General features: G+C 42.3%; 3 protein-coding genes and 1 long non-coding RNA gene across 6 annotated transcripts in view; 2 read left to right on the top strand and 2 right to left on the bottom strand.

Moving 5' to 3' along the window:
• LOC119491100 (interleukin-1 receptor accessory protein) overlaps positions 1 to 26418 on the bottom strand; it is a 256684-nt gene that overhangs the window by 195770 nt on the left and 34496 nt on the right. The window contains exon 12 of one of the 2 annotated variants that reach the window (XM_037774758.1): positions 26037 to 26418. This exon is cut by the window's right edge and continues 910 nt beyond it. The exons of the other annotated variant lie outside the window; for it this stretch is intronic. The gene's annotated coding sequence lies outside the window, so the exon portion shown is untranslated. Of the gene's footprint in view, positions 1 to 26036 lie in introns of those variants that run through there. 2 annotated transcript variants of the gene reach the window in all.
• On the top strand, positions 60 to 9005 carry gmnc (geminin coiled-coil domain containing). Of its 2 annotated transcripts, XM_037774769.1 has the most exons (5): positions 60 to 662; positions 2935 to 3100; positions 4942 to 5027; positions 5411 to 5527; positions 6679 to 9005. In XM_037774769.1, the coding sequence occupies exons 2-5, from the start codon at positions 2980 to 2982 to the stop codon at positions 7696 to 7698; spliced, it is 1344 nt and encodes a 447-aa protein (XP_037630697.1). In that variant the 5' UTR covers positions 60 to 662; positions 2935 to 2979; the 3' UTR covers positions 7699 to 9005. The 2 variants fall into 2 exon arrangements, with proteins under 2 accessions (XP_037630697.1, XP_037630696.1); XM_037774768.1 differs by lacking the exon at positions 60 to 662 and having other exon boundaries at positions 2604 to 3100.
• Positions 13538 to 16348, top strand: LOC119491134. The gene is made up of 3 exons (XR_005207546.1): positions 13538 to 13976; positions 14936 to 14937; positions 15855 to 16348. It is a non-coding gene; the product is annotated as an uncharacterized LOC119491134 (long non-coding RNA).
• On the bottom strand, positions 24412 to 25497 carry LOC119490965 (translation initiation factor IF-2-like; the record flags this gene model as incomplete). Its single annotated transcript, XM_037774518.1, has 1 exon — positions 24412 to 25497. A coding segment is annotated over one exon (1086 nt), but the record flags the coding sequence as incomplete, so codon positions are not given.

Below are 26418 nucleotides of genomic sequence, written 5' to 3'. Positions count from 1 at the left end.
TTATATTATAGTATATAATATAATAGTATTATACAGTATTATATTATAGTATATAATATAATAGTATTATACAGTATTATATTATAGTATATAATATGCAGTATAATAAGCTGATGACAGTTAAATATTCTACTTGAGGTACTTTTAAAGTTTGATAGCTGGTTTTATCAGGCGGGAAATAAAATATGATGTTGTTTATTCTTATTATTATTCCTAATACTACACAGGTAAGACAGGCAGGTAGTACAGGTAGTACTGATCCGGTTCTGCTACCTGACGGATGACGTCCCCATTACAGCGCTCTGATGTCACACTGACGACTGACGTCAACAGCTGCGTCCTGTCATCTGATTGGACGACCTGTCATCACGCGCATACACGCACACAAACACACACGCACGCGCACACACCTGGAGGTCCGTCTCCTGCAGTCGGCGGTGAGTCCTCAGCTGAGCATCAGGACTCTCTCTGCTCCGCCAGACTTCACTGCTTTTATTCAGGATTTAGTGCAGAAGATAAACAGCTTCATGTGTGTTTCTGTCCGCGCGCTGCTCGCTCAACTCACACCGTCTGCAGCGCGCGCACACGCACAGCCCGACGCAACGCGCGCCGAATAGAGACTGAGGATCTGAGGAAGACTTCGGCTCATCTTCTGAGTCCAGGTGAGTTCATGTCTCGTGTCTGTGACAGAGATGATGATAAATGGTGTGTTTGGTGAACGAGGTCTGGTTGGTGTTATTTGGAGGGTTTTTTGAATGAAGTCTGGCGGGCAGTTTAATACTCAGCTGGTAGAGGAGAACAGAGAGTCCGACTGACTGCGATCAACTGTCTGATGGAGGAAACACTTTAATATGTAACTGCTCTTTTTTTGTTTTTTTAACTCTACTCTTTCTTTCTGTCATTATTATTATTGTTATTTCTTTTCTTGGTTTGTTTTGGTTTTGAATGTTGAGGTAGTTTTCTCTTTAGCAGTGTTGGCTGGTGGAAATGTTTCTTGGTGGCTCTGTGGTGCCACATCCAGTCAATCTCATCAAACATCCCGGTGCGATTTAAAGCAAAACAAAGTGAAGGGATCAAAAACACATTACTACTTTACAGTTAAATAATTAACAATTATTCCATTCCAACAGGAAGAGTAAAGAATGCTTTGAAAAACACAACAGTATAAAATGTACTCAGTGGTGGAATGTAACTAAGTATTTAAATACAGTTTTGAGGTACTTCTACTTTACTTCAGTATTTCCATGTTCTGCTACTTTCTACTTTCTACTCCACTACATCTCAGAGGGACTATTAGACTATTTACTCCACTACATTCATCTGACAACTTTAGTTACTTTACAGATTCAGATTATTAATACAAAATATAATCACATTACAATCAAATTACACATTTTACTGGGTGCATTCCATACTTTAAACTCAAATATTAATAATTTGTATTATTATTATTATTATAATTATTATTATTATTAGTAGTAGTAGTAGTAATATTTTTTTGTGTGTGACTCGGGGAGGGCGGCCTCCTAGAGCCCTCTATTGGCCGGCTGCCACTGCTCTTTAGTGTACTTGATGGGTTTGTCTGTTGGTTTATAGACTAGTTGTAATTACAAACAGTGGATTGCATGTTGTTTGAAAACAACCTTGAAAAAAAGGGAAAAAATAATATGTAACTGCTCAGATAAAGTAACGGGAGGTTAACCTGAAGCCTTCATACTACACTGTCTCTATATAAATATAAATATATAATATATGTGAGAATATTATTGCTGATTGTTTGAACAAACAAAGTATTCCTGTGTTTTGTTCTAGTGAATCCATCCTTATATATTATATTTAATCTTTATATAATTTATACGTTAATCTATAATAATAATAATAATAATAATGATAATAGTTGCAACCCTTTTCTGATTTTCCTTATTAATGATTTTAATGTATTTTTAATTAGTGCTATTACTTTAATATTCAGTGACTGACTCTATCTACATGGTGAGTTTACTAAAACACTAGATGGACAAAAGAATGTGGAACTTCAGATGCTCCGAAATACAACAATACTTTCAGTTAAGTTTGTTTTTTGTTTTTTAGCCACGTTAGTTTTTTGTTTTTTTAGCGACGTAAGTGAAGTGTTTAGTGATGTTAGTGGCGTGTTTCTCAGCGACATGTTTTTTAGCGACATGTTTTTTTTTCAGCGACGTTAGTGACGTGTTTTTTAGCGACGATAGTGACATGTTTTTTAGCGGTGGGTTTTTTAGTGACGTTAATGACGTGTTTTTTAGCGACGGGTTTTTCAGCGACGTGTTTTTTAGCGACGATAGTGACGTGTTTTTTAGCGACGATAGTGACGTGTTTTTTAGCGGCGGGTTTTTCAGTGACGTGGTTTTTAGCGACGTTAGTGACGTGTTTTTTAGTGACGTTTGTGACGTGCTTTTTAGCGACGTGTTTTTTAGCGACGTTAGTGACGTGTTTTTTAGCGACGTGTTTTTTGGCGACGTGTTTTTTGGCAACGTTAGTGACGTGTTTTTTAGCGACGTGTTTTTCAGCAAAGTGTTTTTTAGCGACGTGTTTTTTAGCGACGTTAGTGACGTGTTTTTTAGCGACGTGTTTTTTGGCAACGTTAGTGACGTGTTTTTTAGTGACGCTTGTGTCTTTTTTTTTGTGACGTTTGTGGCCTCCATAAAGACGTGTTTTTCCCAGTTTGGTGTGGAAGAACATTAAAGCAGCACATTGATGAACATGGTGTCACCGTCATCAGGGTGTCCACATACTTGTGGCCTCGTAGTGGAGTAACTGTGTTTTATTTAGTGAAAGCTTTGAGAGAAAGAGACCTGAACATGTAACTGAAGTGTTGATCGTCACCATATCAACACACAGAGAGCTGGCACTGCTGAGCTACTTCCCTCCATTCACACTAACTCTGTCTCTCTGTAGGGAATCCCTCCTCCTCCTCCTCCTCCTCTTCATCATCATCACCTCATGCTCCAGGACTTGGCCCTTGGCCCTGACACTGTTGACGTTTCCATGGAAACCCTGGCCTCCGTTTGGGCCCGTGACCCCTGTGACCTCAGTGACCTCGGAGAGAAGTCGTCTGTTTGGGGTGAGAGTCAACAGCTAACAACAAATATTACAATTTAACCCGCGGTGGACGAAGTACTCAGAACCTCTATTTAAGTACAAGTACACTAAAAATACTCTGCTACAAGTAAAAGTCCTGCATTCACATTTTTACATTAGTGCAGAAGTACCGACATCAAAATGTACTTTAAGTATTAAAAGTAAAATCGTGCAGTTTTATATTCTTACATAACTGAATTATTATCATTACTGATGTATTAATATATCAGCAGTATTTGCATATGTACAGATAAACTAAAATATATAACATGTTAACCAGTGAGCTGCTGTTATAGTTGAAATTTGTTACCTTAAGACAGCATGTTTTTTTCACGACGTTAGTGACATTTTAAGCGACGTTATTGACGTTTTTTTAGCGTTGTTAGTGACGTATTTAGCAACGTTAGTGACGATTTTAGAAACGTGAGTGGTGGGTTTTTAGCAACGTTAGCGACGTTTTTTTAAGCAACATTAGTGACGTTTTTAGCAATGTTAGCGACAGGATTTTTAGCAACATTTGCGCCATTTTTTTAGTAACGTTAGCGACAGGTTTTTAGCAACGTTAGTGAAGTTTTTTTCAGCAACGTTAGTGACGTTTTTTAAGCAACGTTAGCAACAGTTTTTTTAGCGACCTTAGTGACGTTTTTTTAAGCAACGTTAGCGGCAGGTTTTTTAGCGACGTTAGTGACGCTCCCGGCTGGTTCCACACGAGATCTGTTAAGATTCATCTTTTAGTTTCCTCCACGTTTCCTCGCTCAGAGAGTTCAATTCATCATCAACGTCATCGCAGGTTTCGTTTCTCCTCCTGAACAACTGAACTACAGCTGTAGTTCATCTGGTGGCCACTAGAGGACGCTCACTAAATAACCGACTGAGGTAGTTGATGCTCATTTCTAGTGGTGGAAAACAGAAATAGTAGAAGTACATTTACTCCTTCCACTCCACTGCATTTATCTGACAGATATTTACAGATTCATATTTCATATAGAGAATATTTGGTGTATTGCCATTAAAAGAAATGGACCATCATAAATAAATAAACATTAGAATATATAAAATATAAAAATAAAAGATAAAATATCCTTTGAAATGAAAAAAATATTACAATGTAAGAGTCGAATAATCAAAATATATCAACATACACAATAATTACAATGAAAACCATAGAATTAAAAAATAAAGTTTTACAATTCAAGAGTTGAATATTTTATAAATTATGGTGCACCGCTTTCTATTAAACTATCCAAACTAATATTAACTTATCTCCATGTCATCCACATTAAACTGCTGCTTACATGCATCTGTCATAATAACCCAGTATTATAATAATAATGAAGTGACAGAAGTCCTTCTGTCTTCTACATCTACTTTATACTTTATACTAATAATACTTCTGTAATTAGATAACTGCTGAATGTAGTATGTTCAACATTTCTACACTGAAATACTTCACTGCTTCTTAAACCTCTTCTAACTTTGAGATGTTGATAAATTGAATAGGGTGAGTTTGTGTTGATTGACAGCTGTCTCAGCCAATCACAGTCAGTTATGGTGGTTGGTAGTTTATCTAAACATTAAGTCTTTAAAGTAACACATTCATAAGGATACAGAAACAGATTCTATTTTATAATTAACATTATTCTGTCTCTCTGTCTGTCTCTCTGTCTGTCTGTCTGTCTCTCTGTCTGTCTCTCTGTCTCTCTGTCTGTCTGTCTGTCTGTCTGTCTGTCTGTCTGTCTGTCTGTCTGTCTCTCTGTCTGTCTGTCTCTCTGTCTGTCTGTCTGTCTGTCTGTCTCTCTGTCTGTCTCTCTGTCTCTCTGTCAGAGTCTCAGTGTGTTTTTAACAGTTCGCCTCCTGCTGGTCTGATGTGGACTAAACAGCTCTCCCCTCACCTCCAGAGGAACAAACAGGTACCACCACCACAACAACAACAACAACAACAACAACAGTTTATCACTTCAGCTTCAGCTTCCTTTACTTGTATCAATAGGTGAATTTGTTTGCAGTAAAAAGACAAGGTATCCATCGTGACACATTTTACAAACACAGACGATAAAACTGTGATGACGCAGCACAGTGACGTAGAACCCCCCCCACCACCAGCTGGAGCTTTGTGGTGTAACTGCAGAGCGACGCAGACACACCAGCACACACATAGAAATACTCACAACACCGTAGACCACTTCCCTAAATCAGCTTTAACTCAGCATTAAATGCACTTTTAGAGTTAGTAAATGAATTCTACATGTTTCCAGTGCTGTTGTATATCTGACTGTTTCGAACCTTCTTCCAGCTTCAGGACACTCTGCTGCAGAGAGAAGAGGAGCTGGTCCGACTGCAGGACGAGAACAACAAACTCAGAGAGTTCCTCAACTCCTCTTTTGTGAGGAATCTGGAGCAGAAAGCAAAGGTTCGTTCTCTATTATCTCCATTAACTCTGCTGCACTTCCAGGGTGAGATATCCAAACTTTAAGTCCCTAGTGTGGGTCAAACTCTAAAAATACAGGATGCTACAACTCACATAATGCACCTGCTCTTTGTTATAAATCTGTAGTCAGATGACGCTGATCATCAGGGATATATAGCTGAGTAGTACCAACCGTGATCAGTAAACCAAACTCCATGTGTTATCCCTGCCAATATTAGGGCTTTTATTGTGAAAGGTAGAAGGGAAGTAGTGGATCTGGTCTGCCTTTGTCAACGTTGAAAGGAGTAATAAAGTTTGACGTCTTGGTTTGGAATACGGAGCCTCCGTATTGTTGTTTGCGTTTGTGTGTATGCGTTTATTCGCGGCGCAAAAGCTCAGAAATGACGTCACTTTTTGGCTGCGTAATATTTACGTTCTGTGTGGAAGTATTCATGACAAAAACAACAGTTCGAAAAAATGATTGACGTGCGAATTAACCGACAAAAGAAATGCCCCAGGTAAATATTTACAAGTTATGATGTGATGAAACAGAAACATTCACCAAACTATTGCAAAAAACTACAATCTATCTGATATAGTTTTTTGTGCAATTGGAAAGCTCTCAAGTCTCCGATGTTGGAGCTTCCTAATGGAGCCTAACTGCATCAACTCATGCTTTCAGCTGCAATGCCACACAACAATAACACAACAACAAGTGATTTCACTGTCGCAGATATATTTACAATGTCGGAATAAATCAGGAGAGTGTTTCTAGAGCTGCGGCGCGCTCCCGTGATCTCCATGGTTTAGTGTTCTAGTTGTAGTCTTTAAATAGTGACCCTGCAAGATCCCCCAGTCTTTGAAAATATGATAGTCTGAGACTGAAGACACGCTGTCTCTAGATGTGAGACGGTGTCAGACTTCAGTCTTTTCAAAGTCTTTTCAAAGTCTCCTAGTGTCTGGTAGACATAAGATGTAAGTACCACCAATCTCGAACAAGATTCAAGACTCCGCGAGTTGATTTCTTTCAACCTTTCTCAAAGTTTCTGTCCAGCTCACAGTTTGTCTTATGAAGATAATGAGGGCGGTATCAGTTCGACAGAACCAGAAAGGTATAAATGTTGTCTTTCTCTGTCCTCGTTCCGTCCTCATAGAAACTCACCCCTGACGGGAGGAGGAAGCTGAAGAGAAACCTGACGTACGTCGATGACGGACCTTTCCAGAACCATCATCAGCTGCTAACATCCCAGCAGGTCAGCAAGAGAGTCTGCAGGAACCTCACTGCCGAGTTCTGCTCCGAGTCCTCCGAGACATCGTCCTCCTCAGAACCGAACCTGGACCTCTGGGTTCTACGAACACTGGGACTGAAGGACCGAGACACCATCGACACATCCAGCGACTCCTCGTCCTCGTCCGGATACGGCCTCGGTAGTTTAGTTTACGATGCTTCAGTCACCTCTTCCTCGTCCTCTGAATACACTCTCGACTCCTCGTTCAGCTCTTCAGTCGCCTCTTCTACGCCGACCTCGGTCCACAGCTACTGCCAAAGATCGGCGCAGCAGACCGACTGTCGGTACGGTGCTGCCGAATGCCGAGAAGCAAACCGCGGTAATCCTGCCAAGTCACCTCAGAACTGCACAACTTCTCCGGGTCAACGCTCCGACTTCACTGCCGCCGGACTGACCGGACGGTATGAAACTCCTGAAGCTGAGATCAGGAGCTTCAACACGTTAACTTCCTTCCATCCTCCGACAGAAGAACTGCCCTTCACCCCGTCACCGGACAGAGCCGCGATCTGCTCCGTCACAACCTCCAGTCGAGTCCGAACTCTAGAGGGAAAACATCCGACGTACTGGTCTCCACTGAGCGGCAGCCGGACGCAATCACAGGACACAATCCGGTTCAGTCCACCTGGAGAACGAGTCCCTTTCTCGCCTATCGCGTCTTCGAGTCCAGTCCTGAACCAGCTATGGACGCCCGTCCGCGGCGGCAGCCTGAAGAGTCCGTCGGCGAGATCTCAGACGCCACGCAGACGGACAGATTTGGCGTTCAGTATGTCCCTCAGCCCGTCCAGCAGCGTCAAGACCCACAGCTTCCCCCAGGGACAAGCCTTCGTCAGAAAGGACACCGAGGGAAGGTGCAACTTCACTTGGGTCCCGACGCAAGGACGATAGGCGGCGCAGAAAAGAACCGGATTCTGTGTTGTTGTTGTTGACTGAACAAGCGTCCCGGGCCAAACCTCCAGGACTATAAGTCCATGTTGAACTTTGTTCTGGACCCTCTAAGTGGTTCTGATCACGCAAGCAGGAAAACCAAGGCCTTAAAAGACACTCAGGCAACAATTCATACTGACATATATCTCTTTAAACGGCTCTCAAAGACCTCGACATGATGAGAATGGATGCAAAGACTTTTGCAAAGAAGTTTAAAATATCCTACAGGAGGAAAAGAACAATGCTGAACTGTGGTACCGTGAGACTAACCCGTTTATTTTAGGATTCATATCTAGAACCAAACTGTTGAACATTTTACATTTTAGGTAGCCGACTTACAATGAGTGTAATATTAAAAATTAACGCTGAAAATGACGTCTATCGACCCTTTTAGTGATGACGTCATGATGAGGTCCCGGTGTTAGCTGGAGGCTAAACAAAGGAAAGACTGGAGGCTAACTAACGCTAGCAGAGGGCTAAAGTTCCAGATAGTTAACTATAGACATCCAAAGATTTATACGCCCTCAATTTATCTTTACAGCGCTGACGTTGGCCACCGGCCCGCTGGTCGGACGGCCGACTACTTAGCTAGCTTAGCTCTCTAATTCCACCATGCAGTCATGAAACACAGAACATGAGGTGAACCAAGTCGTCCCTCATCTGCTGATAGCACGGTGCTTTCCTACGCTGGGACCAGAGTGTGAGGATGAAGCATCACGTTGTTACTCATCGAGCGACTGGGTTGAGGTTTATATTTAGTTTGACTGTGAAACTGCCACATAACAATATCAGTTATATTGTTATATTACTAAATGTTAATGCAGAACAGGAAGACGGTGCCACAAAACGATGACTGCCTCCGAACTAAAGACATCTGAACTGCTCTTCGTGGGTTATTAGGATAGAAGAATCGGGGAAACGACAGATGTTGTGTTACCTTAAATACAAATGTTAATGTTAAAGCTGCCACTGATTGGTTGGAGGGTGGCGTCCAGACGAAGGACGTGTAGTTTGAATGTTGCTCACTGCCGTTGTTGTTAACCCTGTTTTCAGATCAACAGCTAACTCGTACAAATGACTCGTATGTTATAAATGCTGATGTGAGCGTCACAGATGTTTGTTCTTAAAGCAACAACAACAAGTCAGAAGCAACGGAGACACATTGAAGTTAATAAATGTCTCCAACAGGCTGTAATGTTTTCATATTGACGTGTACAGAATGTAAATACAAACTGTTGACTAACAGAAGAAAACCTGATTCACATTCACTGTCTGAGTTGTCTCTGTTTGTTTTACGACCTCGTCTCCTAAATATCACCGTCACAAACCAACACTCCACTTTGATAAATATGTTTTAAGATTAATAATATTAACACGTCCCTTTTCAACCTTCAGCTCTCTTTTTCAGTATTTATTTATTTACATTTTTCCTGAATCTTAATCTTTGAGTGCCGAAACATTAGAGACTTTAATGAGACTTTAATCAGGCTTAAATGGCCTTGTAAAGGAAATTCAGAGATTTGTTTCTAAACACAAAATTATTACTGAAAACATGTTGCAAAGACTGTGAACGTTGTAGTACTGGATTGTGGAGTTAGACCGTGATCAGTAAACCAAACTCGATGTGTTGTCCCTGCGAATATTAGGGCTTTTATTGTGAAAGGTAAGAACAGAAGGAGTCAATCTGGTCTGCCTTTGTCAAGTTGAAAACAGTAATAAATATAAAAACAAATAAATATTCCGCCTAAATCTTGATTCGCAATTTTCCCTGTTGAGCGTAGCGTGACAAAGATGGCCGAGAAATGTCCAAAAATGTCCAAAAAGTCAGAAAAGTGTCTGAAAAATGTAAAAAAAAAAAAAGTCCAAAAAATAAAAAAAAAAAGTAAAAAAAGTCCGAAACAATATACGAAAAATGTAAAAAATAAATAAATAGGGCGCCTGGGTTAGCTCAGTTGGTAGAGCGGGCGTCCATGTATTAAGGCTTGGTCCTGACCGCGGCGGCCCGGGTTCGAATCCGGCCTGTGGCCCTTTCCGCATCCACTCTCTCTCTCCCCCCTTTCAAGACTCTATCCACTGTCCTCAATAAAAATGGAAAAATGCCCCCAAAAAAATAACTTTAAAAAAAAATAAAAAAATAAATAAATAAAGAATGAGGTGTTGGTACACTAAAATAAACCAACAATTAGACCTGCAGACAGAACTATAGACTGTATTCTACATAGAATAAATAATGCTGCCAACGACGTACCGTCTCAGGAACGCCTGGAGAGAATTTCGTCCACCTGGACTTGAGGATGAACCGACTAGTTCTGGACAAAAGTCACTGACATCACAAAACACGTCCGGTTTTCAAAATAAGGTGTTAAAAAAGGAACTGTACATACAAAAATACATCTATGGAAATAAGACTGATGGATTATATTCACCAGAAGTATAAAACATTACATTATTTATGTTATCATTGTGTTAACTTTCACAGCCCTAACACATTTCTTTGTACAATTTTCTGACATTTTTTAAACTTTTTTTTTTTTGAACATTTGTTGGACATTTTCTGACATCTTTTGTTTATTTCTTTTACTTTTTTTTCAGATATTTTTCACACAAAACACGTCCGGGTTTTCAAAATAAGGTGTTAACAAAGGGAACTGTATATACAAAAACACATCTATGGAAATCAGATTGATGGATTATATTCACCAGAAGTATAAAACATTATAAATTAAAAAGAAAACACCACTAACCTGTGAGGGAAGTGTCTTTATTCTTTGATTTTTTTTGGGGGGTTGCTGGATAATAAATGTAATCAATAATTCCTGACAATGATCCTGATATATTTGACTTCAGGACGTCTCTGACTACACACATGTTGAAAATCAAACATCTTTACTGGATTCATTTAGAGATTTTCAAAGTAAAAGACTCTAGAAGTGGATGATTCATCTTGTTCCCTTCATGGTCTAGTGTTAAACAAGATAACAACAATAACAATAAATCGTTAATATTAAATCGCAATACTTAAAAAACTCAATACATATTGAATCGGTGCCCGAGTATGGTGATAGTACTGAATCAGGAGGTGAGTCGTCCTGCAGCTGTCAAAACAACATTTCATGATCTGGATTTCAGAGTTTCAGAGTCGTGTTCAGGCCGGCTGAGTAAATCAGGACGTGTTAAAGTTTGACAGCGTCCTCGGTCTTTAGCTCAGTTACCAGTTAAACCAGTCTGACCATCGTCAGCTCCTCAGGAACAAAGGGAGGCCGGCGGCTCCCTGGAGACCTCCTCCTCCTCCTCCTCCTCCTCCTCCTCGTCCTCCTCCTCCTCCTCCTCCTCCTCCTCCTCCTCTTCCTCCACCCTGATCCGCCTCCACAGGTAAAGATGGTGGTTTCTCCTCCCTAGGGGTTCCCAACTCAGGCTCCCGGCCCGGCCCCGGGTCCCCTGAGAGCGATCGGGGGGCCGAGGGAAAGTTGGTAGCGAGCGGTTGTCCGCGGCGCCGACCGAGTGGTCTATCTCTAATGACAAGGTAAGACAGGCTGCAGATGTCCGACAGATTGAGGCTCTTTCAGGGTGGCGAGGCCCCGTAAGTCTGGCAGGAATGTGAAAGGAGGGCCGGCCCGGATCACAGGCTCCGTTGGTGTCGGACAGGGAAAGGGGTCATTAAAGAGGCCGGCCGGCTGAAACTCGATCCGCCCGGCTGATCGGGGGAACGGCCTCGCCGCCACGTTCTCGCAGAACCCGACAGCTTGTCTCACCTCATCAGATAATGAGCCCACGGCGCTCCCAGAGAGTCTCCACTTGTTTCAGTTTCCTGAAGGCAGCCGGAGCTCAGGTGTCCCACCGCAGTCAGAGGAATACTTCTACTACTGCATAAGGTACTTAATGAAGTACTTCATAGTGTCAGAGTTATTACATAAAGTATTTAATGAAGTACTTCATAATGTCAGAGCTAGTACATAAAGTACTTAACGAAGTACTTCATAGTGTCAGAGCTAGTACATAAAGTACTTAATGAAGTACTTCATAGTGTCAGAGTTGACGTTAGACCCAAAACTCTCTTCACTAAACAACAACTTTTTCTACTTTAATCTCAACGCATCGATTAGTGTTTCCAACTTGGGATTGTCCTGTCATCGTCGTTGTCGTTGTCGTTGTCGTCGTCGTTGTCGTCGTCGTTGTCGTTGTCGTCGTCGTTGTCGTCGTCTACGCCTTGTCGTCGTTGCCTACATCCCATTGTTGTCGTTGTCGTCGCCTACGTCCTGCCTTCGCCGTTGTTGTCACCTACGTCTTGTCGTCGTTGTCGTCGCCTACGTCCCATTGTTGTCGTCGTCGTCGCCTACATCTTGTCGTCGTTGTCGTCGTCGTCACCTACGTCCTGTTGTCGTCGTTGTCGTCGCCTACGTCCCATTGTTGTCGTCGTCGTCGCCGCCTACGTCCTGTCATCGTCGCCTACGTCCTGTTGTCGTAGTCACCTACGTCCTGTTGTCGTCGTCGTCATCGCCTACGTCCTGTTGTCGTCGCCTACGTCCTGTCGTCGTCGTCGCCTACGTCCCGTCATCGTCGCCTACGTCCCGTCGCCTACGTCCCGTCGCCTACGTCCCGTCGCCTACGTCCCATCATCGTCGCTTACGTCCCATCATCGTCGCCTACGTCCCGTCATTGTCGGCCATGTCCCGTCGTCGTCGCCTACGTCCTGTCATCGCCTACGTCCTGTCATCGCCTACATCCTGTCGTCGTCGTTGTCGTTGCCTACGTCCTGTCATCGCCTACGTCTTGTCATCGCCTACGTCTTGTCGTCGTCGCCTACATCCTGGCATCGCCGTCGTTGTCGTCGCCTACGTCCTGTCGTCTTTGCCTACGTCCTGTCGATGTCATTGTCATCACCTATGTCCTGTCGTCGTCGTTGTTGTCGCCTACGTCCTGTCGTCGTTGTCATCACCTATGTCCTGTCGTCGTCGTTGCCGTTGCCTACGTCCTGTCGTTGTCGCCTACATCCTGTCGTCTCTGTTGTCGTCTTTGCCTACGTCCTGTTGTCGTCGTTGTCGCCTATGTCCTGTCGTTGTTGTTGTTGTCGCCTACATCCTGTCTTCGCCGTTGTCGCCTACGTCCTGTCGTCGTCGTTGTCGCCTATGTCCTGTCGTCGTCGTTGTCGCCTATGTCCTGTCGTTGTCGTTGTCGCCTATGTCCTGTCGTTGTTGTTGTCGCCTACGGCCTGTCGTCGTCGTTGTCGCCTATGTCCTGTCGTTGTTGTTGTTGTCGCCTACATCCTGTCGTCGCCGTTGTCGCCTATGTCCTGTTGTTGTTGTTGTCGCCTACGGCCTGTCGTCGTCGTTGTCGCCTATGTCCTGTCGTTGTTGTTGTTGTCGCCTACATCCTGTCGTCGTCGTTGTCGCCTATGTCCTGTCGTTGTTGTTGTTGTCGCCTACGGCCTGTCGTCGTCGCCTACGTCCTGTCGTCGTTGTCGCCTACATCCTGTCGTCGCCACCTACGTCCTGTCGTCGCTTACGTCCTGTCGTCGCCTACGTCCTGTCGTCATCGCCTACGTCCTGTCGTCGTCGTTGTTGTCCTCTACGTCCTGTCGTCATCGTCGCCACCTACTTGAGTAAATGTATTTAGTTACTTTCCACCACTGCAAACTTAAACATCCAAATATGAAAAATTACAACACGATCAGGAGAAAGAAACTTGTTTGTAACTGCAGCCGCTCTCTGCTTCAAAACAGAACACCAGCCATGCATCTGTGTGTGTGTCTGTGTCTGTGTGTGTGTGTGTGTGTGTGTGTGTGTGTGTGTGTCTGTGTGCGTGTGTGTGTGTACGTTATTGATTAGTCTCTAACAGTATTTAGATGATTGATGAGGGAACCTTCACAGAAATATGCATCCATTTACACTCTCAGAGTTACAGATTGACCGAGTGTTCGCTGTGTCTCCTCTCTAATTGGTTTTAGGTAATACGTCATGTATAAGTGTGTGGATGCTGCTGACCTTTGACCTCTGACCAGTGAGGGAGAACACCAGCAGCAGAGAGGAGAGGAAGTGAAGGTCTGCATTTGTTCCACAGAACCATCTGTATTGTGATTTTTAAATATTGTGATGAATTATTGTGATGTATTGTGATTGTTGTTATCTTGTTTACCTCTAGACCATGAAGGGAACAAGATGAATCATTCACTTCTAGAGTCTTTTACTTTGAAAATCTCTAAATGAATCCAGTAAAAATGTTTGATTTTCAGCATGTATGTAGTCAGAGACGTCATGAAGTCAAATATATCAGGATCATTGGCAGGAATTATTGATTACATTTATTATCCAGCAACCCAGAAAACAAAGAATAAAGACATTTCCCTCACAGATTAGTGGGATTTACTTTTTAATTTATAATGTTTTATACTTCTGCTGAATATAATCCATCAGTCTTATTTCCATAGATGTATTTAGTATATACAGTTCCCTTTGTTAACACTTTATTTTGAAAAGCGTACGTAGTCCCACGTGTCTACTTCCTCTAACTTCTCCAAGGTGGTCTCTAGCTCTCCCGTCAGCTCCGTTCTCTTTATCCATCATGGTCAGCTCCATCGGGCCGTTGTCAGTATCTGGGTGCTCTACAGTCGTAGTGTTGGCCCGTTTGACCACGGAGACGAGAGCGACGGCCGGCTCCACCGCCACGTTACCGCCGTACCATAACGTTACCTCCATAACGTTACCGCCATACCATAACATTTCCTGCTAACTATTTCACACTTTTGTTTTCAGATAATTTTCAGCCTTTTTTCAGACATATTTAAGACTTTTTTTTAGGACATGTTTTGGGCCATATTTCGGACATACTTTGGCATTATTTCAGCTTTTTTCAGCCTTTGTTCGGACTTATTTTAGCCTTTTTTAGACGTTAGCATGCAGCTTTAGCTCTGCTCTGTGTAGCTCTGCTTCTCCTGTCAATGTGTGAAACCCAAAGTGTTTCCATCCTTTACTGGATGTGTAGTGTTTACCACGCTGGATTTAACATGGGAGGGTGCAGGTCGGATCCACGACGACCCTCCAACGTTTTAGACTCTCTGAGGTTTGTTTTGGTTGACGGATACGGAACGGATATGACGTCACGTTACTCAGACTACCACAATAAAAGCTGTAACTTCCTTCTACCTCCACATAGACTCAGATGAAGCAGATATATCCATTCTGATGTTAAAACATCTGTTTAGAAGTCATGAAATAAAACATTGGGATACATAAGTTAACAGATGTTTTCCCTGCCCCTTCAGGAACCAACAGACTGTCAGAGAGCATCATGGACTGTTACCATGGTGATTTAGAGGATATGAAGCTCAGAGGAAACGCACTGTATCTGTGTGTGTGTGTGTGTGTGTGTGTGTGTGTGTGTGTGTGTGTTAATGGTTAATGAGTCTTCATGGCGTTCTGTGTGATGATGAGTAACTTTATACCAACATACTAACGGCTGCAGTCTCCTGCTCAACAATTAACCCAAAGAGTGCCTCCACACACACACACACACACACACACACACACACACACACACACACACACACACACACACACTCTTAAAGTGGGCATGTCTGTAAAGGGGAGACTCGTGGGTACCCATAGAACCCATTTACATTCACTGATCTGGAGGTCAGAGGTCAAGGGACCCCTTTCTAAATGGACATGACAGTTTTTCCTCTCCAACATGTAGTGTCAGTTTGGAGCGTTATTTAACTCCTTCATGACCAGCTAGTCTGACCTGGTTGGTACCGATGGATTCATCAGGTTTTCTGTCTGTTCCAACTTAAAAATCGCAAGTTGCGTTAATACATTAGTGGAGTTAAAACGAATTTGCGTTAACGTGTTATTATTGCGTTAACTTTGACAGTCCTAACCCATTTATTTTTTATATATATATATATTCAGACTTTTTTCTGGCATTTTTCTAAACTTTTTTTTCTGACATTTGTCGGAGATTTTATTTTATTTTTTTGTATATTTCAACAACATTTTTTCGGATACTTTTAGGACTTTTTCAGCCTTTATTCAGACATTTTTGGGATATTTTTTCAGACTTTTTTTTCGGGCATTGTTTCTTTTTTAACTTTTTTTTTTTACATTTTTTGAACTTTCTTTCAGACATTTGTTGGACTTTTTCCAGACTTCTTTTTTTTTACATTTTTCGGACATGTCAGAATAGTATTATAAAGTGTTGCTGTTTAGGTAAATAAAGTTCCTGCTACCTTTCGTCAGAGCCGTTATTCTACTGTCAGCATGTAGAGTTGTGTGAAACAGACTCTGGATCAGCTGTTGTTATTGACTTCTGTCTTGTTTAAGGTTTCATATGATATCTGTAGCTTCACTCTGCTCGCCTGTTAGAGCCTCTGAAAGACTGTACAGTCAGTCGGGATGGGGGGGGGCTCAGGGGGTTAATCATTTAGCACCGGGTTTCGGTTCCCTTCCCCTAACTACCAGGCCCGGTTTATAGAAAATGTCGATAAGAAAGCAGAAAGAACACAAAGAGCTAAAATCAGTTAATATAAAGAAGAGGAAGCGCTGAGCGGTGGACTTTCTATCAGAGGATCAAATAACGGCGGTCGCGTGTTCTAAGTGTGTGTGGACTTACATTCCACACACACTACCTGTGTACTGGCACAACGCCACACACACACACAGTCATGTCCACACACACACACACACACACAGTCATGTCCACACACACAGTCATGTCCACACACACACACACACACACACACACAGTCATGTCCACACACACACACACAGTCATGTCCACACACACACACACACACACAGTCATGTCCACACACACACACACAGTCATGTCCACACACACACACACACACACAGTCATGTCCACACACACACACACACAGTCATGTCCACGCACACACACACACACACACAGTCATGTCCACACACACACACACAGTCATGTCCACACACACACACACACACACAGTCATGTCCACACACACACACACAGTCATGTCCACACACACACACACACACACACACAGTCATGTCCACACACACACACACACAGTCATGTCCACACACACACACACACACACACACACAGTCATGTCCCCACACACACACACACACAGTCATGTCCACACACACACACAGTCATGTCCACACACACACACACACACACACACACACACACACACACACACACACACACACACACACACACACACACACACACACACACACACACACACAGTGGTCTGATATAACTAACTAACAGTTATAATTAATAACCAGTAGAAGAACCAGTAGAACCAGTAACACCAGTAGAACCAATAACACAAGTAGAACCAGTAGAACCAGTAGAACCAATAACACCAGTAGAACCAATAACACCAGTAGAACCAGTAGAACCAGTAGAACCAGTTGAACCACTTGAACCACTTGAACCAGTATAACCAGTAACACCAGTAGAACCAGTAGAACCAGTAGAACCAGAGAACAGCAGGCTGGGTAACACACAAACATCTCAACTGTTGAATCTGAATCCAGCTCTGATGTCATCATGTGGTCACATAACGGTCAAATGATGAAGACTGAGGTCCTCTTCCTCTCTCAGTCCTCATCACCATAAAACATTAATATTACAATGTTCATAAACATCTGAATACTCCTCCGCCGTAGAAACGGGTTCATAGATCAGCGTCTTTGTTGACCTCTAACCATTCGGACCTCTTCTTTAGGGGGTTCGGAGGGTCTTTAGGGGGTCCAGGGGGCCTTTAGGGGGTTCAGAGGGTCTTTAGGGGGGTTCAGGGGGTCTTTAGGGGGTTCAGGGGGTCTTTAGGGGGGTTCAGGGGGTCTTTAGGGGGTTCAGAGGGTCTTTAGGGGGTTCAGAGGGTCTTTAGGGGGGTTCAGGGGGTCTTTAGGGGGTCCAGGGGGTCTTTAGGGGGGTTCAGGGGGTCTTTAGGGGGTTCAGGGGGTCTTTAGGGGAGATAGCAGGTCAACAGTCGATGTCACATAGAAGTGGTGAACATCATCTGAAAGCTGGAACCTGGAGATCAATCTGAGTATCTGATGGTCATCCTCAGGCTCTGTTATGTCTCTTAAGTTGTTTTTGGGGTTGATTCCATTTGTTCCACAGATTTGGTGCTAAATTTAACCATTTCTTTACCTCTTGAGAATTGATAAAAATGATCAATAATCCCTCCAGAATACCTCATTTAGACCGCGAGACCTCGAGGAACACCATAGAAGAAGACATGCTGGGATTTGGGATAAAAAACTTTTGACATTTGGAGATTTCTGCAAGAATTGCATTTTTTAGCGATCCGCAGTGAGCATTCTGTTGTGTAAAATCCAGCTATTTGGGTCAGTATTGGCCCAATATCCAATCCGGTATCGGTGCATCCGTACTACTAGACGGTCAGAGCACCTGACATATAGAGAGAGAAAGTCTGCGTAGGGAGGAGGTCGGGGTGGATGGTGGGTCTAAACACAACCAGACTTTCACCAGGAGACCACTGTTGGTGCCCCGTGTGAGTCAACGTTGATTTATTTGTCACGGAACTTCCGTACTTCAGTGACGACACTTCTGGATTTATTTGAACCCAAACCACCATCCTTACCTGAACCCAACTAAGGAGTTTTGTTGCTTAAACCTAACCAAGTCAATCTATTGATAAACCTAAGTTTTATTTTGAAAGACAGGAGAGGAAACGTGCGTCACATGATGCTCAACATTCGCAGGAAAACACGAAAAATTAGGAATAAGTTATAGCAAAAAATCCTGGAACTGTTGACTGAGGAAACGCTGGAGGGAGCAGAATTTAACCATTAAGACTTCATAGTAAATACTAACTATAGTACTGTAGTACTACTGTAGTACTACTGTAGTACTGCTGTAGTACTGCTGTAGTACTACTGTAGTACTACTGTAGTACTGTTCATAGTACACAGTCAGTTGTTTTCTGTCTGGTAAACACACACACTCTAATAAGCTGTTATTGATCCATTGTTGTTGCACACACACACTTTAAGTGCTTTAATCTACTCGACCATTATCCTATTGATCCACACACACACACGCACACACAAGCACACACACAGAAGATGGCCGATGCTCTGATCAGATGTGAATAATTACAGTTTCCTCCAACGAGGACGTTTCAGTTCCGTTTGTTTCTTACAGAGACACTAGCGGCCTGGTTATTCTAAACCTGGTGGAGGTGAAGTACGGACCATTACATGTTGGAGCAGATGGTCTCAGCTGGATATCTGCTCTCTCCTTCTACTTTTTAATTTTCTATTTGAAAATGTCCAAATTAAATATATTAAAGCTGTAGTGGGTAGAAATGGAGAAATCAAACAGCCTGAACCACCAGACGGGACGTCCTCACAGAGACAGGAGAGTTCAGTGGTGAAACGGTGACACCTGCTGATTCACTCAGTCACTAAATAAATATATATATATTTATATAAATAAATAAATGACTGGATATATACATACATATACCATTAAATGTACCAAAAATAATATTTAAAATAAATGAGGTTATTAATTAATTGATAAAAATAAAATGTGACATAAATGTATATTTCTGTTTTAATTTGCTTCTTTATTTGTTTACCTGTGTATTAATTTCCCAACTGATCTATTCTTCAATTTAACTTTCCCTTTTCATTTATTTATTTTATTTATTTATTTGAAATTTATTTGAAATGTATTTCAATCTTCATTATATTCTATGCATTTATTTATTTCTGCAATTTAATAAGGAATGTATAAATGTTAAAATAAATTTAAAATACATTAAAAAAATCTTAAAAATGAAATGTTAATTAAAAGAAATAAATAAATGGGAAAATTAAGTCGAAGAGTAGATAGGGGAATTAATACACAGGTAAATAAATAAAGAAGCAAATTAAAACAGAAATAACAATTGATGTCACATTTTGTCAATTAATTAATTAATTCATATTTATTTTTAATATTATTTTTGTTACATTTAATGGCATATTTATTTATTTATTGAGTCATTTATTTTATTTATTTGGATTTTGACAGGTTCCGTCCTCCATATCAAACAGCCTCAACAACCAGACGAGACGTCCTCACTGAGAGTTCAGTGGTGAAACGGTGACACCTGCCGATTCACTCAGTCACTAAATAAATATTAAATAAATATGCAATTAAATGTACCAAAAATAATATTAAAAATAAATGTAGCCATTAATTAATTGGTATAATGTAACATAAATTGATATTTCTGTTTTAATTTGCTTCTTTATTTATTTAGCTGTGTATTAATTCCTCCTATCTATTTACTCTTCTAATTCATCTTCCCATTTATTTATTTATTTACTTATTTATTCATTTATTGTTATAAACACATACAATTTAATAATGAATAAATACATTTAAAATAAATAAAAAAATAAATGTAAGATTTGATAAAAATAAATAAATAAAAAGGGAAAATTAAATTGAAGAATAGATGGATTTGGGAATTAAAATACAGGCAAATAAATAAAGAAGCAAATTAAAACAGAAATATCAATTAATGTCACATTTTATCAATTAATTAATGCCTACATTTATTTTTATTATTATTTTTGGTACATTTAATAGCATATTTATTTATTTATTTATTTATCGAGTCATTTATTTATTTATTTATTTATTTATTTATTTATCGAGTCATTTATTTATTTATTTATTTTGGCAGGTTGCGTCCTCCATAGCGATCAGCTTTCCTTCATGTTCCTGTTACATCACATCTCACTGGTGGGATTTGATTTCAAAATAAAACTCTGAATCTGAACGTCCTGTCTCATACTGTGAACAGTCGTCAGTCAGTGACCCGGCAGCAGGGACCGGCTGAAGGTGAAATCAAACGCCCCTCATAACCAATAAAAGGAAGTCATAAAAACCTCCAAATTAAAACAATAAAAGCCTCTCCTTCCTGCCGGCAGCTCGTAAATCAACACAATAAAAGCAGCTTTAAATTTAAATATCTACTTACGTTTGTTGACGGGTCTCTTTGTCACTGAGCGCGGACGCCGTCCCAACCCGAGAGGCCTCGTGGTGCAGTGGATTGTGGGATACGCTTCAAGCTGGAAGGAGATAAACGCGAGAACGTTACCGCTCAGCTCCAGCCGGCCACACCTTCACTCGGCTGCTGAATAACACCGGTCACACTCATTCTGTCATTTCCTACATTACCCAGAATCCCTTTCCTCCAAACAGCTGGTAGTTAATGCACAACATCAAGACATGAAGGATACAGCAGCAGCAGTAAGAATATGGAGGACGGAAAAATCTAAAATTAATAAATTAATAAATAAATGACTCAACAAATAAATAAATATGCTATTAAATATACCAAAAATAATATTAAAAATAAATGTAGGCATTAATTAATTGATAAAATGTGACATAAATTTCTCTTTTAATTTGCTTCTTTATTTATTTACCTGTGTATTAATTCCCCCTATTTATCTCATATTCTAATTAATTTTCCCTTTTATTTATTTTTATTAACATTTATATATTTTTTAATGTATTTTAAACTTATTGTAACATTTAAACATTAATTATTAAATTGCATAAATAAATAAATAAATACAATTTAATAACGAATAAATACATTTAAAAATAAATTCAAAAAATAAAGGCAAAAATGTATTTAAAAGTTATGTAAACAAATAAATATATAAAAAGGGAAAATGAAATAGAAGAAAAGATAGATAGGGGAATTAATACACAGACAGAGAGACAGAGAGACAGACAGACAGAGAGACAGACAGACAGACAGACAGAGAGAGACAGACAGACAGACAGACAGACAGAGAGAGAGAGACAGAGAGAGACAGACAGACAGACAGACAGACAGAGAGACAGACAGAGAGACAGACAGACAGACAGACAGACAGACAGAGAGAGACAGACAGACAGAGAGACAGACAGAGAGACAGACAGACAGAGAGACAGACAGACAGACAGACAGAGAGAGAGAGACAGAGAGAGACAGACAGACAGACAGACAGACAGAGAGACAGACAGAGAGACAGACAGACAGACAGACAGAGAGACAGAGAGAGAGAGACAGAGAGAGACAGACAGACAGACAGACAGACAGAGAGACAGACAGAGAGACAGACAGACAGACAGACAGACAGAGAGACAGACAGACAGACAGAGAGACAGACAGACAGACAGACAGACAGACAGACAGAGAGACAGACAGACAGACAGACAGAGAGACAGAGAGAGAGAGACAGACAGACAGACAGACAGAGAGACAGACAGACAGACAGACAGAGAGACAGACAGACAGACAGACAGACAGACAGAGAGACAGACAGACAGACAGAGAGACAGAGAGAGAGAGACAGAGAGAGACAGACAGACAGACAGACAGACAGAGAGACAGAGAGAGACAGACAGACAGACAGACAGACAGAGAGACAGACAGACAGACAGAGAGACAGACAGACAGACAGACAGAGAGACAGAGAGACAGACAGACAGACAGACAGAGAGACAGACAGACAGACAGAGAGACAGAGAGAGAGAGACAGAGAGAGACAGACAGACAGACAGACAGACAGAGAGACAGAGAGAGACAGACAGACAGACAGACAGACAGAGAGACAGACAGACAGACAGAGAGACAGACAGACAGACAGACAGACAGACAGAGAGACAGAGAGAGAGAGACAGACAGACAGACAGACAGACAGACAGAGAGACAGAGAGAGAGAGACAGACAGACAGACAGGCAGAGAGACAGACAGATAGACAGACAGACAGCAGCTCACCTGAGGAGATCCACGTGTTTCCGGTCCAGAAGTGACCTGCTTCAACTTTGACCCTCCTGGTTTCCATGGAGACACCAGGAGACGTTCAGGAACACTCAGACTGTTGATGTCTGTTCAAAAGTACTCAGAGAAGTCCCAATACCACAGTGTACAAATACTGCATTAGGCATAATCCTAGAGTAAAACTAGGCTACATGAGCAAAATTAAAGTATTAAACGTAAAATAACTCGTTGTGCAAAATGAATATGAGGCCTTCAAGGACCCGAAAGATGATTTAAACATACATTTTATATTTTAGTTTACTTATTTTACTAAATGTATCTTACTTTTATTATTTTAGTAGAGCTGGTGTTAGTATTTTTTAATTATTCTTTTTTTATTCATTTTGATTAAAAATATATTAATAATTTAATAAAAACATTTTATTGAATCAATTTCTCAAACATCATGGTTTAAAGATTTTTTGTCCGTCGCCATCTTGGTTTTTGGTTGTAGCCATCTTGGTTTTTGTCCGTCGCCATCTTGGTTTTTGTCCGTCGCCATCTTGTTTTTTGGTTGTCGCCATCTTGGTTTTTGGCCGTCGCCATCTTGGTTTTTGGCCGTCGCCATCTTGGTTTTTGGTTGTAGCCATCTTGGTTTTTGGTTGTCGCCATCTTGTTTTTTGGTTGTCGCCATCTTGGTTTTTGGCCGTCGCCATCTTGGTTTTTGGCCGTCGCCATCTTGGTTTTTGGTTGTAGCCATCTTGGTTTTTGGCCGTCGCCATCTTGGTTTTTGGCCGTCGCCATCTTGGTTTTTGGTTGTAGCCATCTTGGTTTTTGGCCGTCGCCATCTTGGTTTTTGGCCGTCGCCATCTTGGTTTTTGGTTGTAGCCATCTTGGTTTTTGGCCGTCGCCATCTTGGTTTTTGGTTGTAGCCATCTTGGTTTTTGGCCGTCACCATCTTGGTTTTTGGCCGTCGCCATCTTGGTTTTTAGCCGTCGCCATCTTGTTTTTTTTGGCCGTCGCCATCTTGGTTTTTGGCCGTCACCATCTTGGTTTTTGGCCGTCGCCATCTTGGTTTTTAGCCGTCGCCATCTTGTTTTTTTTGGCCGTCGCCATCTTGGTTTTTGGCCGTCGCCATCTTGGTTTTTGGTTGTAGCCATCTTGGTTTTTGGCCGTCGCCATCTTGGTTTTTGGTTGTAGCCATCTTGGTTTTTGGCCGTCGCCATCTTGGTTTTTGGCCGTCGCCATCTTGGTTTTTAGCCGTCGCCATCTTATTCTATGAAAACTGGTGTTAGTATTATTTTTTTAGTTTTTATTTTATTTAACAATTTCTCGTACAACATGGCTTAAAGATCTTTACATCAGACAAGAACGATCAGATTCAGACAAAAATAAGAAAAATAAATAAAACAATCCTAGAGGAGCTGATTAAAGAAAAACCTAAAACAGACTACACAGCATCTAAAATAGAGATGAGTGATTAAATGCACAGATCGTATATTAGAAATCACAGTTAATAAAGTTTGATTGATACTAAACAGCATCATGATATAAAATAAGGCATTTCTCTGTTATCTCATTATTAAAGGTGAATTTTATTTCATTAAAGGACGTCGCTTCGTCTCTTCAGTTCCGTCTTTCATGTTCACAGCTTCATGTCATGAGATGATGTCATCACCTGCTAATAATGGCTCCGACGCTGCGTTCAGGTCTGTCGGGACATCGTGAAGCGAGGTTACACGGGATAAAACGATCGACTGTCTTTCGCCCAAAACGCCCCACGTCTGCCGGGTCGGGTTATACTCCGGCTGATATCGGGTCGTCTGAACCCGTCATTAGTTCTGTATTTTCTCTTAATGTTCATGTTTTCCCATTTTTTCTATGTGACCTGAATGCAGCATCACTTACAGTCTGAACCAAAGGCTCCGCTGGGTTCCAGAGTCGGGGCGGAGCCTTTAACAACAAGCCCCTCCCCTGTTCCAATCATCTGCAGGCAGGTGGGGAGGGCGGAGTCAGGGGCGGGGTCTGAGGCCAGGTGAGGGGCGGGGTCATGGGTGGAGTCTGGCGTCGGGACGGGGTCATTGGTGGAGTTTGGCGTTGGGGCGGGGTCATGGGTGGAGTCTGTCGTCGGGGCGGGGTCATGGGTGGAGTCTGGCGTCGGGGCGGGGTCATTGGTGGAGTCTGCCGTCGGGGCGGGGTCATGGCTGGAGTCTGGCGTTGGGGCGGGGTCATGGCTGGAGTCTGGCGTCGGGGCGGGGTCATTGGTGGAGTCTGCCGTCGGGGCGGGGTCATGGCTGGAGTCTGGTGTTGGGGCGGGGTCATTGCTGGAGTCTGGCGTTGGGGCGGGGTCTGTTTCAGGTACCGGGTCCGACTGAATCTCAGTCGTGTCATGTGACACCTGCTGCATCTCTCCTGTTAGCCCCGCCCCTATGTCCTCCACCTGACCAGTAAACCCGGCGCACCCCGAGCAGCTGGTGCTGTGCTGTGACCACCCCCCCCTCTTCACTCTGCCCCGCCCTCTGGGTGGCGCCCGCCTGGTTCTGCGGCTCTGATTGGCTCCGTCTTTCTGCTTGTGGATCCGTTGAACTCTCTGAAGCGCCATGGCGGCCAGGTCCGAGTGAGACGACGTGCTGTCGATCAACCTTCGGCCCATAGCGAGCGGCCGGACGGGCAGCGCCAGCCTCAGTCTCAGCCAGAAGCGTGATCGCCGTGGTTCGGACTGACTCCCTCGCCACGTCACGGTGGTGGCGGCGGCCTGCCGGAGCTGAGCCACCTCCACGTAGGGCAATTTACTGATGGAGCGGTAAACTACGGCAACGACGGAGGCCCGGTGGCCATGTTGGAGGTACAGACCCAGACGACACTCCAGGAGGCTGAAGCTCTTTTCTGCCAGGAAGTTGGGGCTTAGGACGAAGACAAGGCGCCGGCTACGCTGCATCGAGTGAAGGATGGCGTCCGACAGGTCTGACGGAGGACAAACAGGAAGTCAGGAACTACAGCTGGTAAGATTAAACACAATATATACTGATGTATCAGAGCCGTGGTCGGGGCCATAGATTCTAACTTACTGATATTTCAGAGCCGTGGTCGGGGCCATAGATTCTAACTTACTGATATTTCAGAGCCGTGGTCGGGGCCATAGATTCTAACTTACTGATTGTTTTCAAGTGTGGAATGAGCTTTTTACTACTACTGCGTCAGCTGGCTAATTTGGGGTATTTATTTGGTGTTTTGCATTTTACACTCCTAAGTCGTAAAATCAGGAGGTTTTCCTGGTCTTCTACGGACGTTATGTAAAATAAGATAATTTCAGCACGTTGCACCAGAATGAACCAGAGAAGACGCTGGACCACTCCGGGGTGAGGGTTTGTGTTGTGGTGAGTTTTAGACCTCTGGAATAAATCTGTGATTTCATATTAAACTTCTGGAGATTTTCAACCACATGTGCATTATGAAGTGAACTACATGCTCGTGTGTATTTGTGCAAATGGAAGACATGAAATGAATGAAGATGATGACAAACCATTAGATGAACAATTTTAGTTTATTAAACAAAAATAGATGAAATACTGTAAACTGCTAAAATACAAAGTTAAGAGCGTGACAAAGTGCAGGATGCGTTCTCCCGTTACAATACTGTTCTGTTTCAAAAGTGTTAAAGATGAATAGTCTCTTTTTTATAGAAAAATATAACTTGATTTATTGTAGATATACTGAATGAATAAAAGTGGAAACAGTGACAAAAAAATACAAAATACAGAAAGTGCAGCGTCAACAGCAGCTAGCGTGAGCCGTTAGCTGCTGTTAGCAGAAGGCTAAACTATTAGCAACCCTTTCTCTCCGTCTCTGAAACGCTCCTCTGATATCGTCCGACTCTCTTTGTGACTGACTTTACTGAAGGAGAGTT

Source organism: Sebastes umbrosus, chromosome 7 (assembly GCF_015220745.1).
Source record: "Sebastes umbrosus isolate fSebUmb1 chromosome 7, fSebUmb1.pri, whole genome shotgun sequence".
Taxonomy (NCBI): domain Eukaryota; kingdom Metazoa; phylum Chordata; class Actinopteri; order Perciformes; family Sebastidae; genus Sebastes; species Sebastes umbrosus.
Note: the sequence above shows the minus strand (reverse complement) of the source record. Positions and strands in the feature narration are given on the sequence as shown.